This window comes from Talaromyces rugulosus, chromosome I (genome assembly GCF_013368755.1).
Source record: "Talaromyces rugulosus chromosome I, complete sequence".
In the NCBI taxonomy this organism is placed as follows: Eukaryota; Fungi; Ascomycota; class Eurotiomycetes; order Eurotiales; family Trichocomaceae; genus Talaromyces; species Talaromyces rugulosus.
This window is the reverse complement of record NC_049561.1, coordinates 1,509,946-1,526,434: the sequence shown is the minus strand read 5'-3', so window position 1 is coordinate 1,526,434 and position 16,489 is coordinate 1,509,946. Positions and strand designations below refer to the sequence as shown.

The 16,489-nt window shown below is 48.4% G+C and overlaps 5 protein-coding genes across 5 annotated transcripts; 3 read left to right on the top strand and 2 right to left on the bottom strand.

The window, feature by feature from the left end:
- Positions 1-726: 726 nt before the first annotated feature.
- On the bottom strand, positions 727-1,083 carry TRUGW13939_00507 (uncharacterized protein; the record flags this gene model as incomplete). The annotated part of the gene is made up of 1 exon (XM_035483714.1): positions 727-1,083. The coding sequence occupies one exon, from the start codon at positions 1,081-1,083 to the stop codon at positions 727-729; it is 357 nt and encodes a 118-aa protein (XP_035339607.1).
- Positions 1,084-2,078: 995 nt separating this feature from the next.
- On the bottom strand, positions 2,079-6,676 carry TRUGW13939_00506 (uncharacterized protein; the record flags this gene model as incomplete). Its single annotated transcript, XM_035483713.1, has 5 exons — positions 2,079-2,162; positions 2,212-2,637; positions 2,696-4,221; positions 6,081-6,547; positions 6,606-6,676. 5 exons carry the CDS (start codon positions 6,674-6,676, stop codon positions 2,079-2,081), a joined length of 2,574 nt encoding a protein of 857 aa, XP_035339606.1.
- An 805-nt stretch (positions 6,677-7,481) lies between these two features.
- Positions 7,482-8,594, top strand: TRUGW13939_00505 (uncharacterized protein; the record flags this gene model as incomplete). The annotated part of the gene is made up of 3 exons (XM_035483712.1): positions 7,482-7,766; positions 7,836-8,375; positions 8,448-8,594. 3 exons carry the CDS (start codon positions 7,482-7,484, stop codon positions 8,592-8,594), a joined length of 972 nt encoding a protein of 323 aa, XP_035339605.1.
- Positions 8,595-11,543: 2,949 nt separating this feature from the next.
- On the top strand, positions 11,544-14,277 carry TRUGW13939_00504 (uncharacterized protein; the record flags this gene model as incomplete). The annotated part of the gene is made up of 3 exons (XM_035483711.1): positions 11,544-12,963; positions 13,051-13,627; positions 13,710-14,277. 3 exons carry the CDS (start codon positions 11,544-11,546, stop codon positions 14,275-14,277), a joined length of 2,565 nt encoding a protein of 854 aa, XP_035339604.1.
- Positions 14,278-15,172: 895 nt separating this feature from the next.
- Positions 15,173-16,186, top strand: TRUGW13939_00503 (uncharacterized protein; the record flags this gene model as incomplete). The annotated part of the gene is made up of 4 exons (XM_035483710.1): positions 15,173-15,259; positions 15,536-15,692; positions 15,764-15,990; positions 16,046-16,186. 4 exons carry the CDS (start codon positions 15,173-15,175, stop codon positions 16,184-16,186), a joined length of 612 nt encoding a protein of 203 aa, XP_035339603.1.
- Between the last annotated feature and the right edge of the window lie 303 nt (positions 16,187-16,489).

The window sequence follows — 16,489 nt, the reverse complement described above, 5'->3', positions numbered from 1 at the left end:
TTTATATTCCGACAATAGAGGTCTTGAAGAGAATAGCATCAATCGAACAATACAAACCAGCAGGGTTAGAAACAAACAATATAAAAGACCTGGTATATCAATGCAAAAGAGGAAATGAGCGTGTATTAGACAGCAATCAAAAAAAAGACAATAACGAGGTTGGAAACAAAAATACTAGGCACAATGACTATTCTACTTGTATTGATCAGATGGCGACCTGCAAAATTATATCAAACAGCTGAAGTATAGGCCCATGGCAGATGACCTCAAATACAAGAACGACAGTTGAGCGAGGACCTGCTTCATAGACATCTAAAGAATCATTTCTCCAAAATAAAGAATGCCTGCAAGCTGTTTACAGTGTACCCAGGAAGCTTGAGATTCTAAACTCCCCCGGGCGTTTGTGCGCCACTAAACTTGTATAATACATGATCAATTTGATATACACATTGGCCTCAATCAGACCACCCATGAATCCTTTTCACGCACTTGCACATTCAAGCATGCACCAAAGCGTAGCGGTAGTACAGAAAGCCTCCTGAATATGGTCGAGTCAACATAGTAACTGGCGACGACGAATATTCATCCTCGGTAATTGATTTGCCCAATCCGCGTCATCCTTGAATCCCAATGTGTCCTCTTGAAAGGTTCTTTCCTGCTGCCAATCGCTGCAAAATCTATATGCGCCGTAAAAACCAACCCATTCTTCACCAAAACGAATCCTCATCATCTACCCTCCCCTCCTTCATTATTATTATTACTTTCAACATCAATCGGTAAATTCATCCCCACCCTCCGCGCCGACAACCGCACCCTCTCCTCCTGATCCATATCCATTCCCGGATTATACCGCTCTACCAGTGTCGCATACATACGCTGGGCGCGCGCATACCGCACAAACTGATCTGCCTTTTCGAGTTCTTGTTGACGCTGCGAGGGCGACGACGAGATTTCTTTTGGTGGAGATTGGAAACGTTCGCGGAAACGGAGTTTGAGAGGTGAAGGGGACGAGAGCGGGCGACGGGGCAGTTCGCGGAGGAGCGCGCGGTAGAGGTGGCGGGATTTAAGGGAGAGGTCGGCCATTCTTTTTCTCGCTCTGTCTTTTTCTTCTTTTTTTGCGGGATTTTCTGTTTTGTTTTGAAGGGTAACGCGAAAGAGGCGGGTTCTAGATGGAGTGTTGCATGATGACGATGAGGAAACTCGGCCGAAATGCGATGTCGAAAATGTATCCGCGCCGCCCAAAGTGGATTAGTGGCAATTTTACATAGTTATTAACCAAGTATTGGCTGATGTTTTTACTCCATACAGACGTAATTAATATTCCACATTTAATAATAATAATACATAAAAACGAAACTACACATCTCCCCAAATTAATACCAGGACGCTAGCATAAGTTTACTTTTTCATGTTCGAACTAAAAAACGGTGTACCAGATATTGAGCCGAGACACTGGCATGAAATTCATACCCATCTGACCAACAACCAGTCAATTGATGGGTCCATAAATCCATGGGACCGTCAGTTTCAGACACTAGTTAACTCCATATTTTGGATAGTTTCGATACACAATTTTTTTATCCAAAACCATCCATCAATCGGCGATTTATGCCCCCACATCTGCCTCCTCGCTGGATCAAATGCGGGCGGGCACCAATAGTGCGAGTTGTGTTTATTTAATTCTTGACTCGTAGAGTTATGAACTTACGACATTTGAAGAAAATGGAGGGGCGTGGCTTGGGGCAGGTAAAAAAAAGGAGGGGGACTTTGAAGCTCATGCGTGACCTTTCAAGCATTTCAACGGGGTATAGGGATATCATCATTGTATAGCAACGGTCAATAATTTATAAACAAAGCTAAAACAAGGTATAACATAACAACTAGGTATATACCATATCGGTTTCATGTACATGAAAAAAAAAAAAGCAGACCAAAGATATCTTCACACAAACCCAATCCATATTCCATATTAAACCATAACAAGAGGGGGTATGAGTCGTCATGAAACAGTAGTACACTAGGAAATAAGAGCAAAACAAAAAATCATTGACAAGACCGTATTGAAAAGAGTCATGCCATCAAGTCCGTAACCAACCCCACATCTTGGATTTATCAACTGTGCCTGCAGACGGTTCTACGTATGTGCTGCGAGCAAAGAGGTCCTGAACGGATGTTAGTTATAGAATGTTAAATATTGGACGGAAAACTAACCTCCTCATCACACATCTTGGCATCCAGCACCAGTCGCTGTACTTCTTCGTTTTTCTGAAGATAAGAATAAGAGGTGCGCTGACTGCTTTGGATGCCAAGAACGACATCCCCCATAACTTCGAATTTTTTCCAGTTGATGCGGTCCTTATTCGGACCAAAAAAGGTCTTGTTTCCTTCTTCTGCCGAGACCAGATCGCGTCGATGGAGGGGCAGAAACGGGATCCGCTCGCCAAAGGAATTTTCCCAAGCTAAGCGATAGGCAAAATGGCTCTTTTGGGTCCCCATCAAGATGACAAGGCGCATAAACTCCTTTTGCACCGAGGGTGGGATCAATTCTCGCGTCGACCCCAGCCGTTGCACCGGTGTGCCGTTGATGCCTGCAATCACGGCGCCTAATGAATTGTAGTTATTTTGCCGACGAAGTTTCTGCGTTGCCAAGTCTTAGTTAGCTATGTAAAAAACAGTTCACCAAACTACCACTTACCAAAGCAATGTTCATAAACTTCTCCATGGCCCTTGCTCGGTGCTTGGCCTTGTCCCGTAGTAGGACCATGCTCGCCACAAAGAAGGCGAGATGGTTAAATTCCTGTATCATGCGGTTGACGTTTTGCAAAGTCTTGGCCTTTGCCTTCTCGGGGCCCGACAGACTGACATGACGCACGAGATCGCGAGGTCGGAAGGAAGTAAACATGATCCAGTCAATGCGAGTCAACTCCCGAGCAAAGTCGTCTTCGGGGATTTCCATAAACTGACGCCACTGTACTTTGTTGAGAAAATACCGGGGAGCGAGTTCCAAGGTCACGGCCTCTTGCTGGGCCTTTTCGAGCGCCTGTAGGGCAAAGGATGACTGGGTCATGGTAGAGCCGGATCTCCCCGTGCTGGATGTGTTTGAGAGTGTTCCCGAATCTCGTGAGGATCCGGTTGGCGTGTCGTCGGACAGGTCTAGCGAACTGATATTGTGGAGGATATTGTCGGCAAAGGAGGTATTTATTAAAGTGGTGGGGGAGCTGTTGTTGGACAGGTGAAGGGTGGACTCTGGTTCATCGGACTCGCCCTCGAGACCATCGCGGTATGGCCAACCAACATCGTCGTCTTCAACCTGGTTCTCTAAATGCAGGCTGATTTCTTTGGCGGCAAACATATACACGTGGTTTCTTTCAATAATATCAACAAACTCAACCAGCTTTCGTCGTGTTTTGGGATAAGAAAAGTCCCCCGGGTATTCGGCGACCCATTGTGCGACGACTTGAAGCAGGCGGAGTTGTTCAGAAGCACGAGTGAGCTGGGGCAGATCGCTTCGCTCGGTCTTGTCGAAACGGGAGATGAGGGAGTTGAGCAGGGTGGAAGGGGCGGCGAATTTGCGGTAGAGGCACAAAAAGATGGAGACGAATTTGGTGTCCTGTTTCGACATGGGCAGCGCAACGAGGCGGTTGACTAGTTCGTAGAAGGTGACTCCGGAGTCACCACCAGAGGTCGCCGTGTCCTTGGAGTGCCCCGAGCTGCTGGGCGGCCTGCTGCTCCGAGCGTCATCATTGTCGTCCTCCATGTCCAGGAAGGAATTGAAAGCATCTGAGCCGGCGCTGTGGCGCCAGGTAGTCCGCAGTGCGCTCTTGTTGGAAGAAGGATAATGCGAGGGAGCGGCAGCACTGTCAGCGGTGGCGGCGATGGCGCCAGGCGAGGGAGGTCTGCGCGAGGTGTTTAACCGTGTTCCTGACGGTGAAATGCGTGGTGGGATTGGATGTGAATTGCTGCGGCCATATCTCGAGTTGGATGCATTGAGAGCCACGGTGGACCCCTTTTTTCGGTCGTCGCGGGGAACTCGGTGTTTACCGGTCCCGTCGACTTTTTTTTTTTTTTTTTTTTTGCCCTCTCTCACGAGGCGGTATGACAATGGACTGGGCTGGGCTCTATGGAGCGAAATAGACCCTAGAAGAAGCTCAGCTCTGGACAGTGCGAGTGCGACGGTGGGGTGGGCTGCACTGCTGTCTCGGTTCCTTCGCGCGTTGGCAACTGACACAGGGGGATGGGCCCCCAATCAGAAGGAGGGAAAGTAGGTTTGGCGACCGAGGCAGAGAGTTCGGATTATCAGGCCGCCTTTTTAGTCGAGGGTGATCGACTTTGGGGCGGGGGAGCAAGTTTACAGTTCACGAGAGATCACAGTCTGGATGGGTTGAAGCGAGTTGTTGACGCGAGGATGGACGAGGACGAGAACGAGAACGAGAAGGTGCGACGAGGTTGACCCGCGGAGGGATCCAGGCCTGCGCGGTGCAGCTTAGCGGGCCGGCTACTACTCTTAGCGTTCTGCGTTCTGGGGCGGCCATTGCGCTTACGGGGTGGTAGTAGTATGTACGAGTCGCATTTGATCTGATTACGACAAAAGAGTATTGTCTTTGTATATGGAGTAGGAAAGATGGAAAATTCTATTGTTTTATCGGTTGATCTTACGATTGTATAGTTGTTCATATTACATATGTACATTGAAAATTTGAATATTTCTCTATTACATGTATATACTAACTAGATATATATATATATGAAGTAAAAATAAAAATAGGGAATAAAGTTTCCATCCCTAGATATATGTAGTACACAATAGTAGTGATTATTATTTAGGCTAGAGAACTCTAGCACAGGGACTATAGATATTGTCAAGTTGACCTTGAGGTAGTGTTCAATGTTCATATGGACCAAGATAACGTCCGAGGTTGAGCCCATGGACATTTGAACTGAAACCATGACTTTTGTTGAATAACTTGATTAGATACTCGAAGAGGTGGGCTTCAGAAAGGGCGCTTTTATCATTCGAATATAACATCATTTAATTAGATATTTTTGCGAATTCGGAATGAAAACTATTGACTACACTAACGTAGCCTACATACCGAGGAGAGAATGTTCTATACAGGTATTAATCAATTAACATTATAGAACCGACACCGGAGCTAAATGTATGTAGAGCCTAGCAAATACATAGCATTACAAAGACTAGATGATGCCTCGACTCAGTTTACTGTTGGCTGAAATTATCTCCAAGAGTGTTGTGTACAACCGACGTAGATCATCACAGCAGAGATCAATCGATGAAGCTGAATTCACAAGTACTGCCTAAAAGGTATACAAGCCCAGCTATCTCTTGGTTGTTACTGGTAATATCATTTTCCAGTACTAACTGAAATTAGACCACACCAAAGGCTGCTCCCATGATTGCTACGGGTCTTTTGAAGGAACAATGTGCTTGCCTAGAAAGGTATAACGATGTTGCATGTAAAAACCCGGGGATGTGAAATAGCTGTGTATAAGTATTGATACAAGACAAGTCAAATTCATTACATGAACACAGAATGGACTTTCTAGATGTCAGGCCTTTGGAATAGTCACATTTGCTAAACGGCTATCTACCTAATATCTCTATTGACGCTCTCTCCCGATAGTGGCACTGCCTCGGCCATCTCCGTTACATGTGTGAAACGCACATAATGATCTTCATGGGGTTTGTAGTCGGTATGTGAGTATAGACTCCTATCATCTCGGGGATAGCATTTAGTGTTCTAGTCAACACTTGGACGCGATTCTTCCATTTGCGCACATCTGTAGTACTGACGACACATGTGATACACGATGCTCGGAGGCATTAAAGTGATCATAGATGCCGTTTCATTCGTGTGGCTGTTGTATACTCTGCGGCGGCGGTGGATTCTTCGGAGCCTGCCCATGAATATTTTGTGACGAGGACAATACTCCAGAAACCGGTTTCTGGCTGAAAAATGGGCAGTGGAGTCGAGTTCATTTAAAGACAGCTGTTGGCCGCCTCAGATGTGACTTTGATGCTGCCATCTCCACGGCAGACATCAATCAGCTGGGAGATTCACGGCTGTCCGCTACCAAGGCAATAAACTTCATAAACCCCTCGGCATCAGAACCAGTGCTCTCACCGTCCTCGCATTTCTCTCGCCACCTTGTGACATGTCCCACACCGCGTTTGAAGCCCCTTTCTGCCGTCCAGGGAGCCCGTTTGTGTCCTCCTCCCCTTCCACCACCACGGTGACTGCGGCCTCCCATCTGTGGCTCGGGGTTCCATTCTTCTTCGAGCGAGCTCCTGTAGATTTCTCGCAGCTTTCCACGAAGCCCTGGATACTCTTCAAAAAGCTTCTGGAGCTCTGGAGACGATCCCAAATCATGTATATTGATAGGTTTATTTGAGTGTCCGTTTGAGAGTGTATCAGATGGCAGGTCTTGTTGTTGTTGTTTTTCCGCCGCTGATTCCTTGCCTGTAACCGCCGGACTCGGCTTGGGCGCACAGTATATCTTGTGTGATTTGGTACATCCAAGCGAACAACTTTGAAAGGGTTTGAATTAGCTAAAAGTGAAAAGAGCTGGATGGATGGGCTCCATACCTCATCAAGCTGCATGTTGGACATTTATATTTGGCGGGCTCCTTGGAGCATACCTCGCACAGAGTGGGCATCTTCGAGTATCAAAAAGGAGACAAATGCATTATTGTTGTTTGTTCTGTCACAAGTTTTTTTCCCTGGACAAACCTGTCGCTGAGAATGACGGCTAGTGGAGTCACTGGCCGCTGTAATTGGTAGATTGCTAGCTCTGCACGTGATATGTGGATCCATAGCTTCGAGATCTTGGCTGCTTAACAGTAAACGAGTTTCACAGGTCAAGAAGGACTCTTAAAAGGAATTGAATTGTAATTACACGACGACTTGGCCAACTTACGCTTTTACAATTCTGTGGAATCGAAATCATCCTCGTTCTGGGGAAATAACCCTAACCCTCATGGCCAGCAGGGCCCACAACCTTATTTCATCAGCTGTGTGATTGGATGGTCACCTGGGAATATTGTTATTGACCATATCACAAGAACCATGGTGCAAAAGCTGTCAGATCATTGATCTAAGTTATTCTGCTTAGCTGTTATCGTGATGCTACTTCATAGCTAAGAAGGCGCTCTCTCTATAAACCAAGGTACGTGCAAGGACTTGTGAGAACCACTCAGTTGAATGGAGAATATTTCGCGCAATAACTAATACTGATTCATCTAATACTTAGCCATGAATTCTGTCTTAACATATATGGGTATTATTTGAGGTCACGTTTCCAGTGTTCCGCAACCTGATTTGCTGGCCGTCTGGAATCACGTGATTTGACGTCAGCTTTGAACTAAAAAGTATCGCCGCCGGAAATCTCGCGGGTTTGTAATCAATCACTGTACACACATCAACCATTGCATCTCGGCCCATCGCACCTCGAGAACAGCGACCATGTACACCATGTCGACACATCAAGCATCGCGAACGCTGCTCCGACGCGCCTTTCAAACCTCGCAACGTGCGATCCGGGAGCGAGAGGCGACCGGGTTCATCAACAACAACCGCAGGTCCATCCATTACATCCGCACAGTCTCTGCCATCACACCGTCAGAGAGCCGTCGCAGGCCGACGCTGCGACCGAGTAGCCAGCCGCTGGGGATTCCGAAAATCAACGAGCCGTCGGCGGGAAATCGACGGTCCATCTTTATTCAAACCGAGTCCACGCCCAATCCTGATGTAAGGGGAATCAATCAAACCACACCTTTTTTTTTGGAATGAATAAACACTGATAATGCAATCGAACAGGCTCTCAAATTCCTTCCCAACCAACCTGTCCTGCCGGAAAACTTTCCCACGCCGTTTCTCGAGTACCTATCGCCAAGATCGACTCTGGCGCCGCCACACCCGTCACCGCTAGCAGCCAACCTGCTCAATGTCGACGGAGTGTCGTCTGTGTTTTACGGACCTGACTTTATCACGGTGACCAAATCCAGCGACGCCAACTGGGCGCACATCAAGCCGGAAGTTTTCAGTCTGATCACCGAAGTTGTGTCCTCTGGAGAGCAGATTGTGAACACGGTTGAGCGGACGGCTGGCGACGGTAGCCAGGAAGGTGGCCACGAGGATACCTTGGGCTACAATGAAGATGACGATGAAGTTGTTGGGATGATCAAGGAACTGCTGGAAACGCGCATCCGACCGGCAATCCAAGAAGACGGAGGCGACATTGAGTTCCGCGGGTTTGAGGATGGAATCGTGAACTTGAAGTTGAGGGGAGCATGCCGCACATGCGACTCGAGCACAGTTACGCTGAAGAACGGCATTGAGTCGATGCTCATGCACTATGTAAGTTTTTACTACTACTATAACTACTACCTTCCGTATGAACCCGAACCAAAGCTGACCGGACTTGAACAGATTGAGGAGGTCCAAGGCGTGCAACAGATTCTCGACCAGGAAGAGGAAATCTCGATGCACGAGTTTGCCAAATTTGAGGAGAAGCTTCGACAGCAAAAAGGACCCGACGCTACTGCACCGTCAGCGCTGGATTCGGCCGGAGCGTAGTTGGAGCTGTATATGCTTTTCGATTTGTAATTTTATACATTTAGACATTTTACGTTAATGGCAGTCTTGATCCCCCTTGCCTTGTTGTATCTTGAACGTCGCATTTGTAGCCCCACTAGTATACAAGGTTTAATTTGGCTGGTGGCCTTGGAGTTATTATGACCGCATTGGGTCAATGGAACGAGCGGCTCGCAATTGAGTCGATCGACGGCGGGGATTCTTTGTTTCTGTGCAACAAAGACCGAAGATCCCGACCAAAAAGTACTCTGCAGGGAAAAAAAAAAAAAACAGGTCAAGAAAGCAGCAAGTTGTGTGACGCTGAATTGCTGGATACACAACCGAGAACTCCGATGGCCACACATGTGACTTTTGGGAAATGTTGGGACGACAAGACACACCAGAACACCGTGGGGAAAAAAAGCGATGGACCGAGCGCGCCGTGGAAAGCACCGGAGATTGCAACATTGTGATTAGCTGGCTGCCCCCCTCCGATTGATGGTATTACTATGTAGCTAGCAACTTAAGTGTGGGCTACTAGGCTAATGTAACTATTATTCTTACGGAAACCGTGTCTCTCTCCCCCGCCTTTGTCGCAAAATGTGGGGTAAAAATGAAAAGCGCCGCTAGCAGAGTCGGAGCTAGCGGAAGCGACAGGTGACGTTTTGATGAGACTGGAGTACTAAGTTTTCTTGTTACTTAACAAGTAGTTAAAAGTAGGGGAGGAATGTCTCCTGATCTAGCACCCACCCAGGGTCTCGAATGGCCGTTTTCGATGTCGATCGCCGGTTGGGCTTTTTGTTAAATGTTTTTGTTTCTGTTGGCCGGGATGCTTTTTTCCTCTCCCCTCCTGCAAATGCGTGTGCAATGGGCGTGCCAACTCTTGGTTCTGGGCCATGACACCGACATTTAATATTGGCTAGGCTATATGCTCTTGCAATAGTCTACATATATATCTCATACTATTATATATTATATTGATGGACTGGCAAATGAGCATTCTGGGCGTACGTGCTTGGCTCAGTGGCCCCACATGGCCCATGCTAGACTTGCCAGCCACCAATAGGAGCCCCGGGAGTAAGAGCGCATTGCCTCCACCCTTGCCCTACCGGTGGCCCAAGAGGCTAGAAGCTAGAGCCCGACGGCGGTCAAGAAAACAATCAACACCGCCTCGTACCTAGTACGTAGTACCTACATGTCCTGATACGAAATGAACAAGGAATGCCACCAATACTACTTGTGAAAGAAGCAGTTAGTTATGCGGCGATCCGATCTGGCCATGTTGTGCTTCTCCCCAGAGGCCCCACTCCGCGCGGCTTCTGATTGGCTGCGGCCATTTAGAACCACCCCCAGGCCCGCGGGGGCGCTGCAGCAGCCAATCACAGTGCGTCCAGGCCGAATTCAAGCACCCCCATTGGCTAGCCACCGGAAAGCCCCTCCCCCCTCGCCCCGCCCAGCGTCATGTCGCTCTCTCCTCGCCTGCGCAGAATCCCGGGGGATCTTCTCTCATAATAATCTTTTAGTCTTGGCTCCAGAACTGACGCGCCCCCCCCGGGAAAAGCCACAAGGCTGGATGCATGGTTTAGTCAAAGAGACTACCTACACTACTTCTCTGTCTGTTTCCCTCAAGCCCTCAAGCCCTGAAGTCCTGACAACCTCCTGCGTGCACGGTGCCCTAGCGCGACGCCAATTTCCAAGCATCCCCGTCCTTCTGGCCCTCTCTCTGTATTCTCCTCTTTCCTCTGCTCTCCTGCTGCTCGCTGTCTGTCCATCACCGTCTCACAACGCCCGCCACCTTCTCTCTGCAACCTGGCTTGTTTTGCCTCCCCCTCCTCCTCTGGCCCTCCTTTTTCTCTTTTGCTTCCTGCCTCTTTTTTTTTTTTTTTTTTGTACCTACTCCAATTTTTTTCCCTCTCTTCTTTTTAATACTCGAGTTCTCGACGAATGTCTTGCGATCGCCCTGGTGCTCTGCGTCGTCTCATCTTGTCCGCCTCGTCAGTGATCTGGTTCGCACCGCGTGACACCACCACCTAAAGAGTGGAGCTCCTGCCATCGCGCCTTGCTCAATGTGCGTCCTTCCCCCCTCTCCCTCATTTTCGCATGCTTCCAAAATGATACACAGAAAAAAATTAAATACTGATTGTTGCTGTTGAATTCTACTAGATTTGCTTGTTTGTTCACTCGAAGATGCGCTGCTTTTGCGCTGCCCTCCACCCGTCGGCGTCAGCTCCAGCTCGCAAGTAGCGCAATCCAAATAATACCCCAATTTTCGAACTTTGTCGGTCGATCTCCTCAACTGCTCATGCTGCAATCTTGTCTTATATCTTGAACACAAAAGCGAAACGAAATTAAGAAAAAAGAAAACATCCCACCAAAAAAAGAGGAAGAAATATACATCGATAGAATTCGCCGCGAGAAAGGACAACAAAAAAAAGAAGCTCGCCACTTTCTATCGTCGTCGCAGGTCGTCGAAACTTTATTTCCGGAGCATCTTATTCTCCCAAATTACGCCTTGTACATTTTATTTCGAAAGTGTTATTTTGTGTCAACCTTTGTTTGTGCGATAGAGCTTTCTACAATCGGTAGAGTGGTACGTCCGGTTCGCCACTTTTAGAGAGTTCTATCTGACCTCCCCGCCGCCAAACAGATCCCCGTGTGTTGTTAATCATAGACCTTGTGTGTGTTATACTGTATCTTCGCGTGTTAATCGGTAGGCTCTGCCCTCAAAGATGCGGCCTCCTGGGAGCTTTGCTAACTTGTCTTGTTGGACAGCTGAAAACCTCGGTGACTATTTCTATTCACCCAATTTGCGCATACCTGATATCCACTATCCACCGAGGGTATTTCGCTATTCCCATCTTCAGACATAAGCATAACCGTGAGTGATGCATATCACCGATGCAAAAACAAGTTACTCACTACTGTCATAAGCTCAGTTGTCTATAAACCGAAATGGCTACCACCGCCGGTAAACCAATCATGGCGCCAAAGCCAGGAAGCAGTGCGCCCGGAAACAATGCGTCTATTCGTCTTGAGAAGGGCAATCAAGGCATAAGACGGTCCACCCCAGACTCCGAAGCTCTGACTTCCTCCGACGACGAGTTGGATCATCGCCAGGGCCCTACCTCTACCAACGCGCCTCTCTCGAAACCAGTCCGTCGCACATCCTGGCTCAATGAAGTGCCGCAAAACTTACCACGTAGAACCTCCATTACTGCTTCGGGATCTCTTGCACCTGTCGGTATAAATACCCAATCTCCAGAAACCGAGCAGACCAGCTGGGGTGCCAACGCCAGCCCTGGTGTGAATAGTTCGGTTTCTTGGGGCCATGGAGGCAGTTTCCCTTGGGCTACGGGAATTTGGACTGCAGACAATCGCAAGGAACCCCCGCCTCGCCTCACTGAGCTGAGCCAATCACCGACGATGCCTAATATGCCCAACACCAATTTCAACGAGGAAATTCTCAGTCCAACAACTGCACGATCAATGGCCGGTGATTCTTCAATCCCCTTCAATATTCCTCTCCATCCTACTCCCAAGACATACCGCTCCCAGTCCTACTCTGTCGGCCAACTGGACCCGGAAACTGTCAAGTTGATGGCAAGCAAAGTGCCAAGCAACCCCAACGCTTCCCGCGGAAGGGCTGGCAATCAGTACCCAGGACTTCAGCATCGTCCGTCACGGCCTAGTTTGTTGGAGGATTTGGGCCATGACCCAGCACTCCTTGGCCGTGTGCGCGAGGATGAAGATGACGAAGAAGAAGCAGAGGAAAATAATATCGATTCGAACGGCTCTCATTCGTATGCGGCCAGTCAAGCCCGAGCTATCGACCAGCTAGCCAGAGAGAATGCTTTGCTGCGGCAGACTGCCCATTTGGAAGGTGCCCGCATGAGGGATCGTACCATGTCTTCTGCTTCTGCTAACAGCAACTACTCGCTAAGCGGTGGTATGCACAATTTGCACCGCATTCGTGGCGGTGTCCCCGAAGAGGTAGATCTTGCTGTAGAGGACCAAGATGAATTGGGAAATATTCCTCCTGGTTATGGCAATGTTCGCAACAGCGGACGACGAAGGATGTCAGAGCATTCTGTTAACATCGAAAAGCACACTCCTCCCTTTGGATCTGTGGAGAACAGACCGCTTGAAAGTCTGAGACGGGCACACTGGCAGACATCTTTGGGGTTTGGCAGCATTGGTGAATTGCCACAAAGCCGGCGCCACTCATTTGCGGATATTCCGACGAGACATGGCTCAATTAGTGACGGCCAGGCTCATATGGGAGCATTGAATGGCCGAGCAAGCCTCGTTGACCGGGAGGATGGCTATTCCAATGTCATTGATGGAGGGCTTCATGCAGCTGCCCCCGACAATCGTAAGTATTCTCATCTTCTTATCGAGTTTGCCTTGCAGTCTTGATCGCATCCTTGACTTCTCCGGACCTCTACTTACTCTTCTATAGTGTCGAGCTCTTTGCATCAATCATACAATGTGCCTGCAGCCTATGGCCGTCCTCAGCCGGGTTTAACCCCATCTCACCAGAGCCAGCGTCTGTATATCGTCACGTTCAAGTGTCACCGCGCCGATGTTTTCTATATCCAGGAAGATACCGGTCTTCAAGTGAACCCCGGCAATCTTGTGATCGTCGAAGCAGACCGCGGAACAGACCTCGGGACCATCCAGCACGCCAACGTCACCTGGCAGGAAGCAAGAGAGCTGAAAGAAAAGTATGCCGAAGAACACTACAAGTGCTTGATGATGTTCTCTCGCCAGGCACAAAACGGCGCAACCAATGTAGTGAGTCCCAGCATCGGCCATCGCAGCGCTGTTGGTGGGATGAACCCAACCGGTGCTCATGGAGCTCACGAGCCTCAATCGACGGAGATCAAGCCAAAGTTGATCAAGCGCCTCGCCCAGAATCATGAGATCTTGACCCTTCGAGACAAAGAGGGCAACGAGGCCAAGGCCAAGCGTGTCTGTCAGCAAAAGGTTGTCGACCACAGACTCAACATGGAAATCCTCGACGCAGAGTTTCAAATGTAAGTCTTTCCCATACACTTGGCTCTCACCTTGCTTTTAGTGGATTCATTTGATGAACGATCGTGGCTAATTTTGGTTTAGGGATTGGAAGAAATTGACATTTTACTATTTTGCAGACTCCTACATCAACTTTAACTCGTTGGTTACGGATCTGTTCAAAATCTACAAGACCCGGATTTGGATGTCTGCAATTAATCCGGCTTCTTTTGTTACTCCTTCCCCTGGACTGTCTGCACCCGAGCCAGCTGGATTGAACTACAACCAAAACTCAGTGGCAGACCGTCGCCATGCTCATGAAAACCGTGCCTACAATGTTTCGCAGATGCCCCCGGGATCTGGGAATCTGCGTGACGCTGTGGAACGGGCAGACTTGGGTAACACTCATGCTGGCATGATTCGTAATGCTTACATGGACCACTATAACCAAGCATTTGGCTCTGCTGCGGCTCGGCATCACGAGCCGGGCTTTGGACATAACATGGCATCTAATGACCCATTTGCCTCTTACCCCTCGAGTACATATGGCCTTTTGGAAACCTCAACTCCTGAGTTTCTTGGTGGTGCCCCACATCACCATGGCCACCAGCAGATGCATCCCGCCCGTGGAGACTGGGTTGAAACATTCCAGGGCCTTTCGCTCGGATCGTAGGTAAAAAAACGAATGCAAGGATATTTGACTTTATCTGTGTCCGCTATACGACTTTTTTCTTCTTTTTTTTCTTTTTTCCTTTTTCGCCGAGACTATTCTAGAATTGCGATTTATGTGTTTTTGATAGATCTGTGAGAAGAGAGATCTACGGCCTGTCCCTTCAGATACCTTTATAGACTCTTGTGATTTATCGTTTTAAGTGTTTCTGCTACATTATTTAGTTGTGCTTTTTTTACCCCTCGTTTAAAGATATGTCCTCTTTTTAAGATATGATAGTACTAAAATTTCACTATATTGTTTATTTTTTTTCTTTACATTCCCCCCCCCCCCCCCTTTCTCGATATTTACCTGTTTCGGTTGTTGATAGATTATTTTTTTGTACGGGAGAATCATGACTATGACTGTCACGAATTGCACCACTAATCTTCTGTGATCCATGATCAAGAAAGAGTGAAACCAAGGCCATGTAAAGTCTCGAAAGCTCGAGTATTTGTTCAGGATTTTAAGAAGAGAACCAACTTGTTTAGAGCCTTAAGTTAGCTGCCAAGACGTTGTTTATTTTTGGCTTAGCGCCAATTTCCGTAAAGAGAACATTGTCACGTGACAAAATCGGCGGGAACTTGCAAGTGGCGTGATTGGACCGACGCGGCTCCTCGCCTAAAAAATTAGCGGGCCACACACAATCGGCTTTAGCGACGGCGGTCTTCAAACTTCTCTCGTTTCCAGCCTGCGAGTCCGACAAACCGACGACAATCGACGAGGAAGCCAAGCCGACAAGGTACGTTTTGCTTGCATGCGATCAGTTTAACTCTTGTCTATTCGGACGGATTAATCTTTTCCTCCCAATTGAAAGTCTGTTCGTTGCTGACCGGTTGGAATTTCCGATTTTTAACAGATGGGTGCCCTCAAATACGTTGAAGAGCTTCAAAAGAAGAAGCAATCCGATGTGCTTCGCTTCCTGCTGCGCGTCCGATGCTGGGAGGTGAGACCCTACGAACCCTGATATTTTTTTTTGCGTTTTGTTTCGAAAACCTGCCGGAGATGGAGAGAAAGAGGCCAGAAAGAAAAAAGTGTTACGATTTGCCTATCCCTCGTCGAGAAATCGTGGAGGCATGGAATTTTTTCTACTTTCAAAAATCTTCCCACAACCCGGTCAGGTGGACGTGGCACAACAAAATTGGGCAGTGCTTGAATTCGTTCAAGCCTGCTGTGTCTTGCTATACACTCGTTGAACTTTGCTGAGAGTGCATCAATATAGCTTCGTCAACTCAATGTGATCCACCGTGCTTCCCGCCCATCGCGCCCCGACAAGGCCCGCCGTCTCGGCTACAAGGCTAAGCAGGGCTACGTTATCTACCGTGTCCGTGTCCGCCGTGGAGGACGCAAGAGGCCCGCTCCCAAGGGTGCCACCTACGGTATGAAGAAACTTTTTTTTTCCTCGACTCGAAAAAAGAACATGGCTGATATTTTGTGTGTGTCTCTGCAGGCAAGCCCACCAACCAGGGTATCAACCAGCTCAAGTACCAGCGCTCTCTCCGCTCCACCGCCGAGGAGCGTGTTGGTCGTCGCTGCGCCAACTTGCGCGTCCTGAACTCGTACTGGGTTAACCAGGACTCGACCTACAAGTACTTTGAAATCATCTTGGTCGACCCTCAGCACAAGGCTATCCGTCGCGATCCCCGCATCAACTGGATCGTCAACCCTGTTCACAAGGTATGAAGCGCTGTATTCGGGAATCGGAAACAAGTATGCTAATTCGTTGACATAGCACCGTGAATCTCGCGGTCTCACTGCCATTGGCAAGCAGTCCCGTGGTATCAAGAAGGGCCACGGCTACACCAAGACCAACGCCGGCCGGAGAAAGACCTGGAAGCGCCACAACACCCAGAGCTACTGGCGCTACCGTTAGATGTAGGGGGTGGTGGTATTTACGATTGTGGGAAAAATTATGGCACCTTGCTGCCTGTTCTTGGGAGGTGCTGGGGTCAAATAAAATCTTTTTATTACGATGATCATAACATTGAGGGTTTTAAGCGTGTGTTTCATAATGAAAAAGGTCCGCGCCAGTCTGAATCAGGACCTGGCAACGAGGAATCAAGTCTTACTCTCTCGCATTCACCTTTGATACATTCTTGTTCGTAGAATACACGTGACCCCTGGGCTGTGACGCTTCAACAAGCAGGGATAGCGCTGTATGTAGTGATACTCGTGG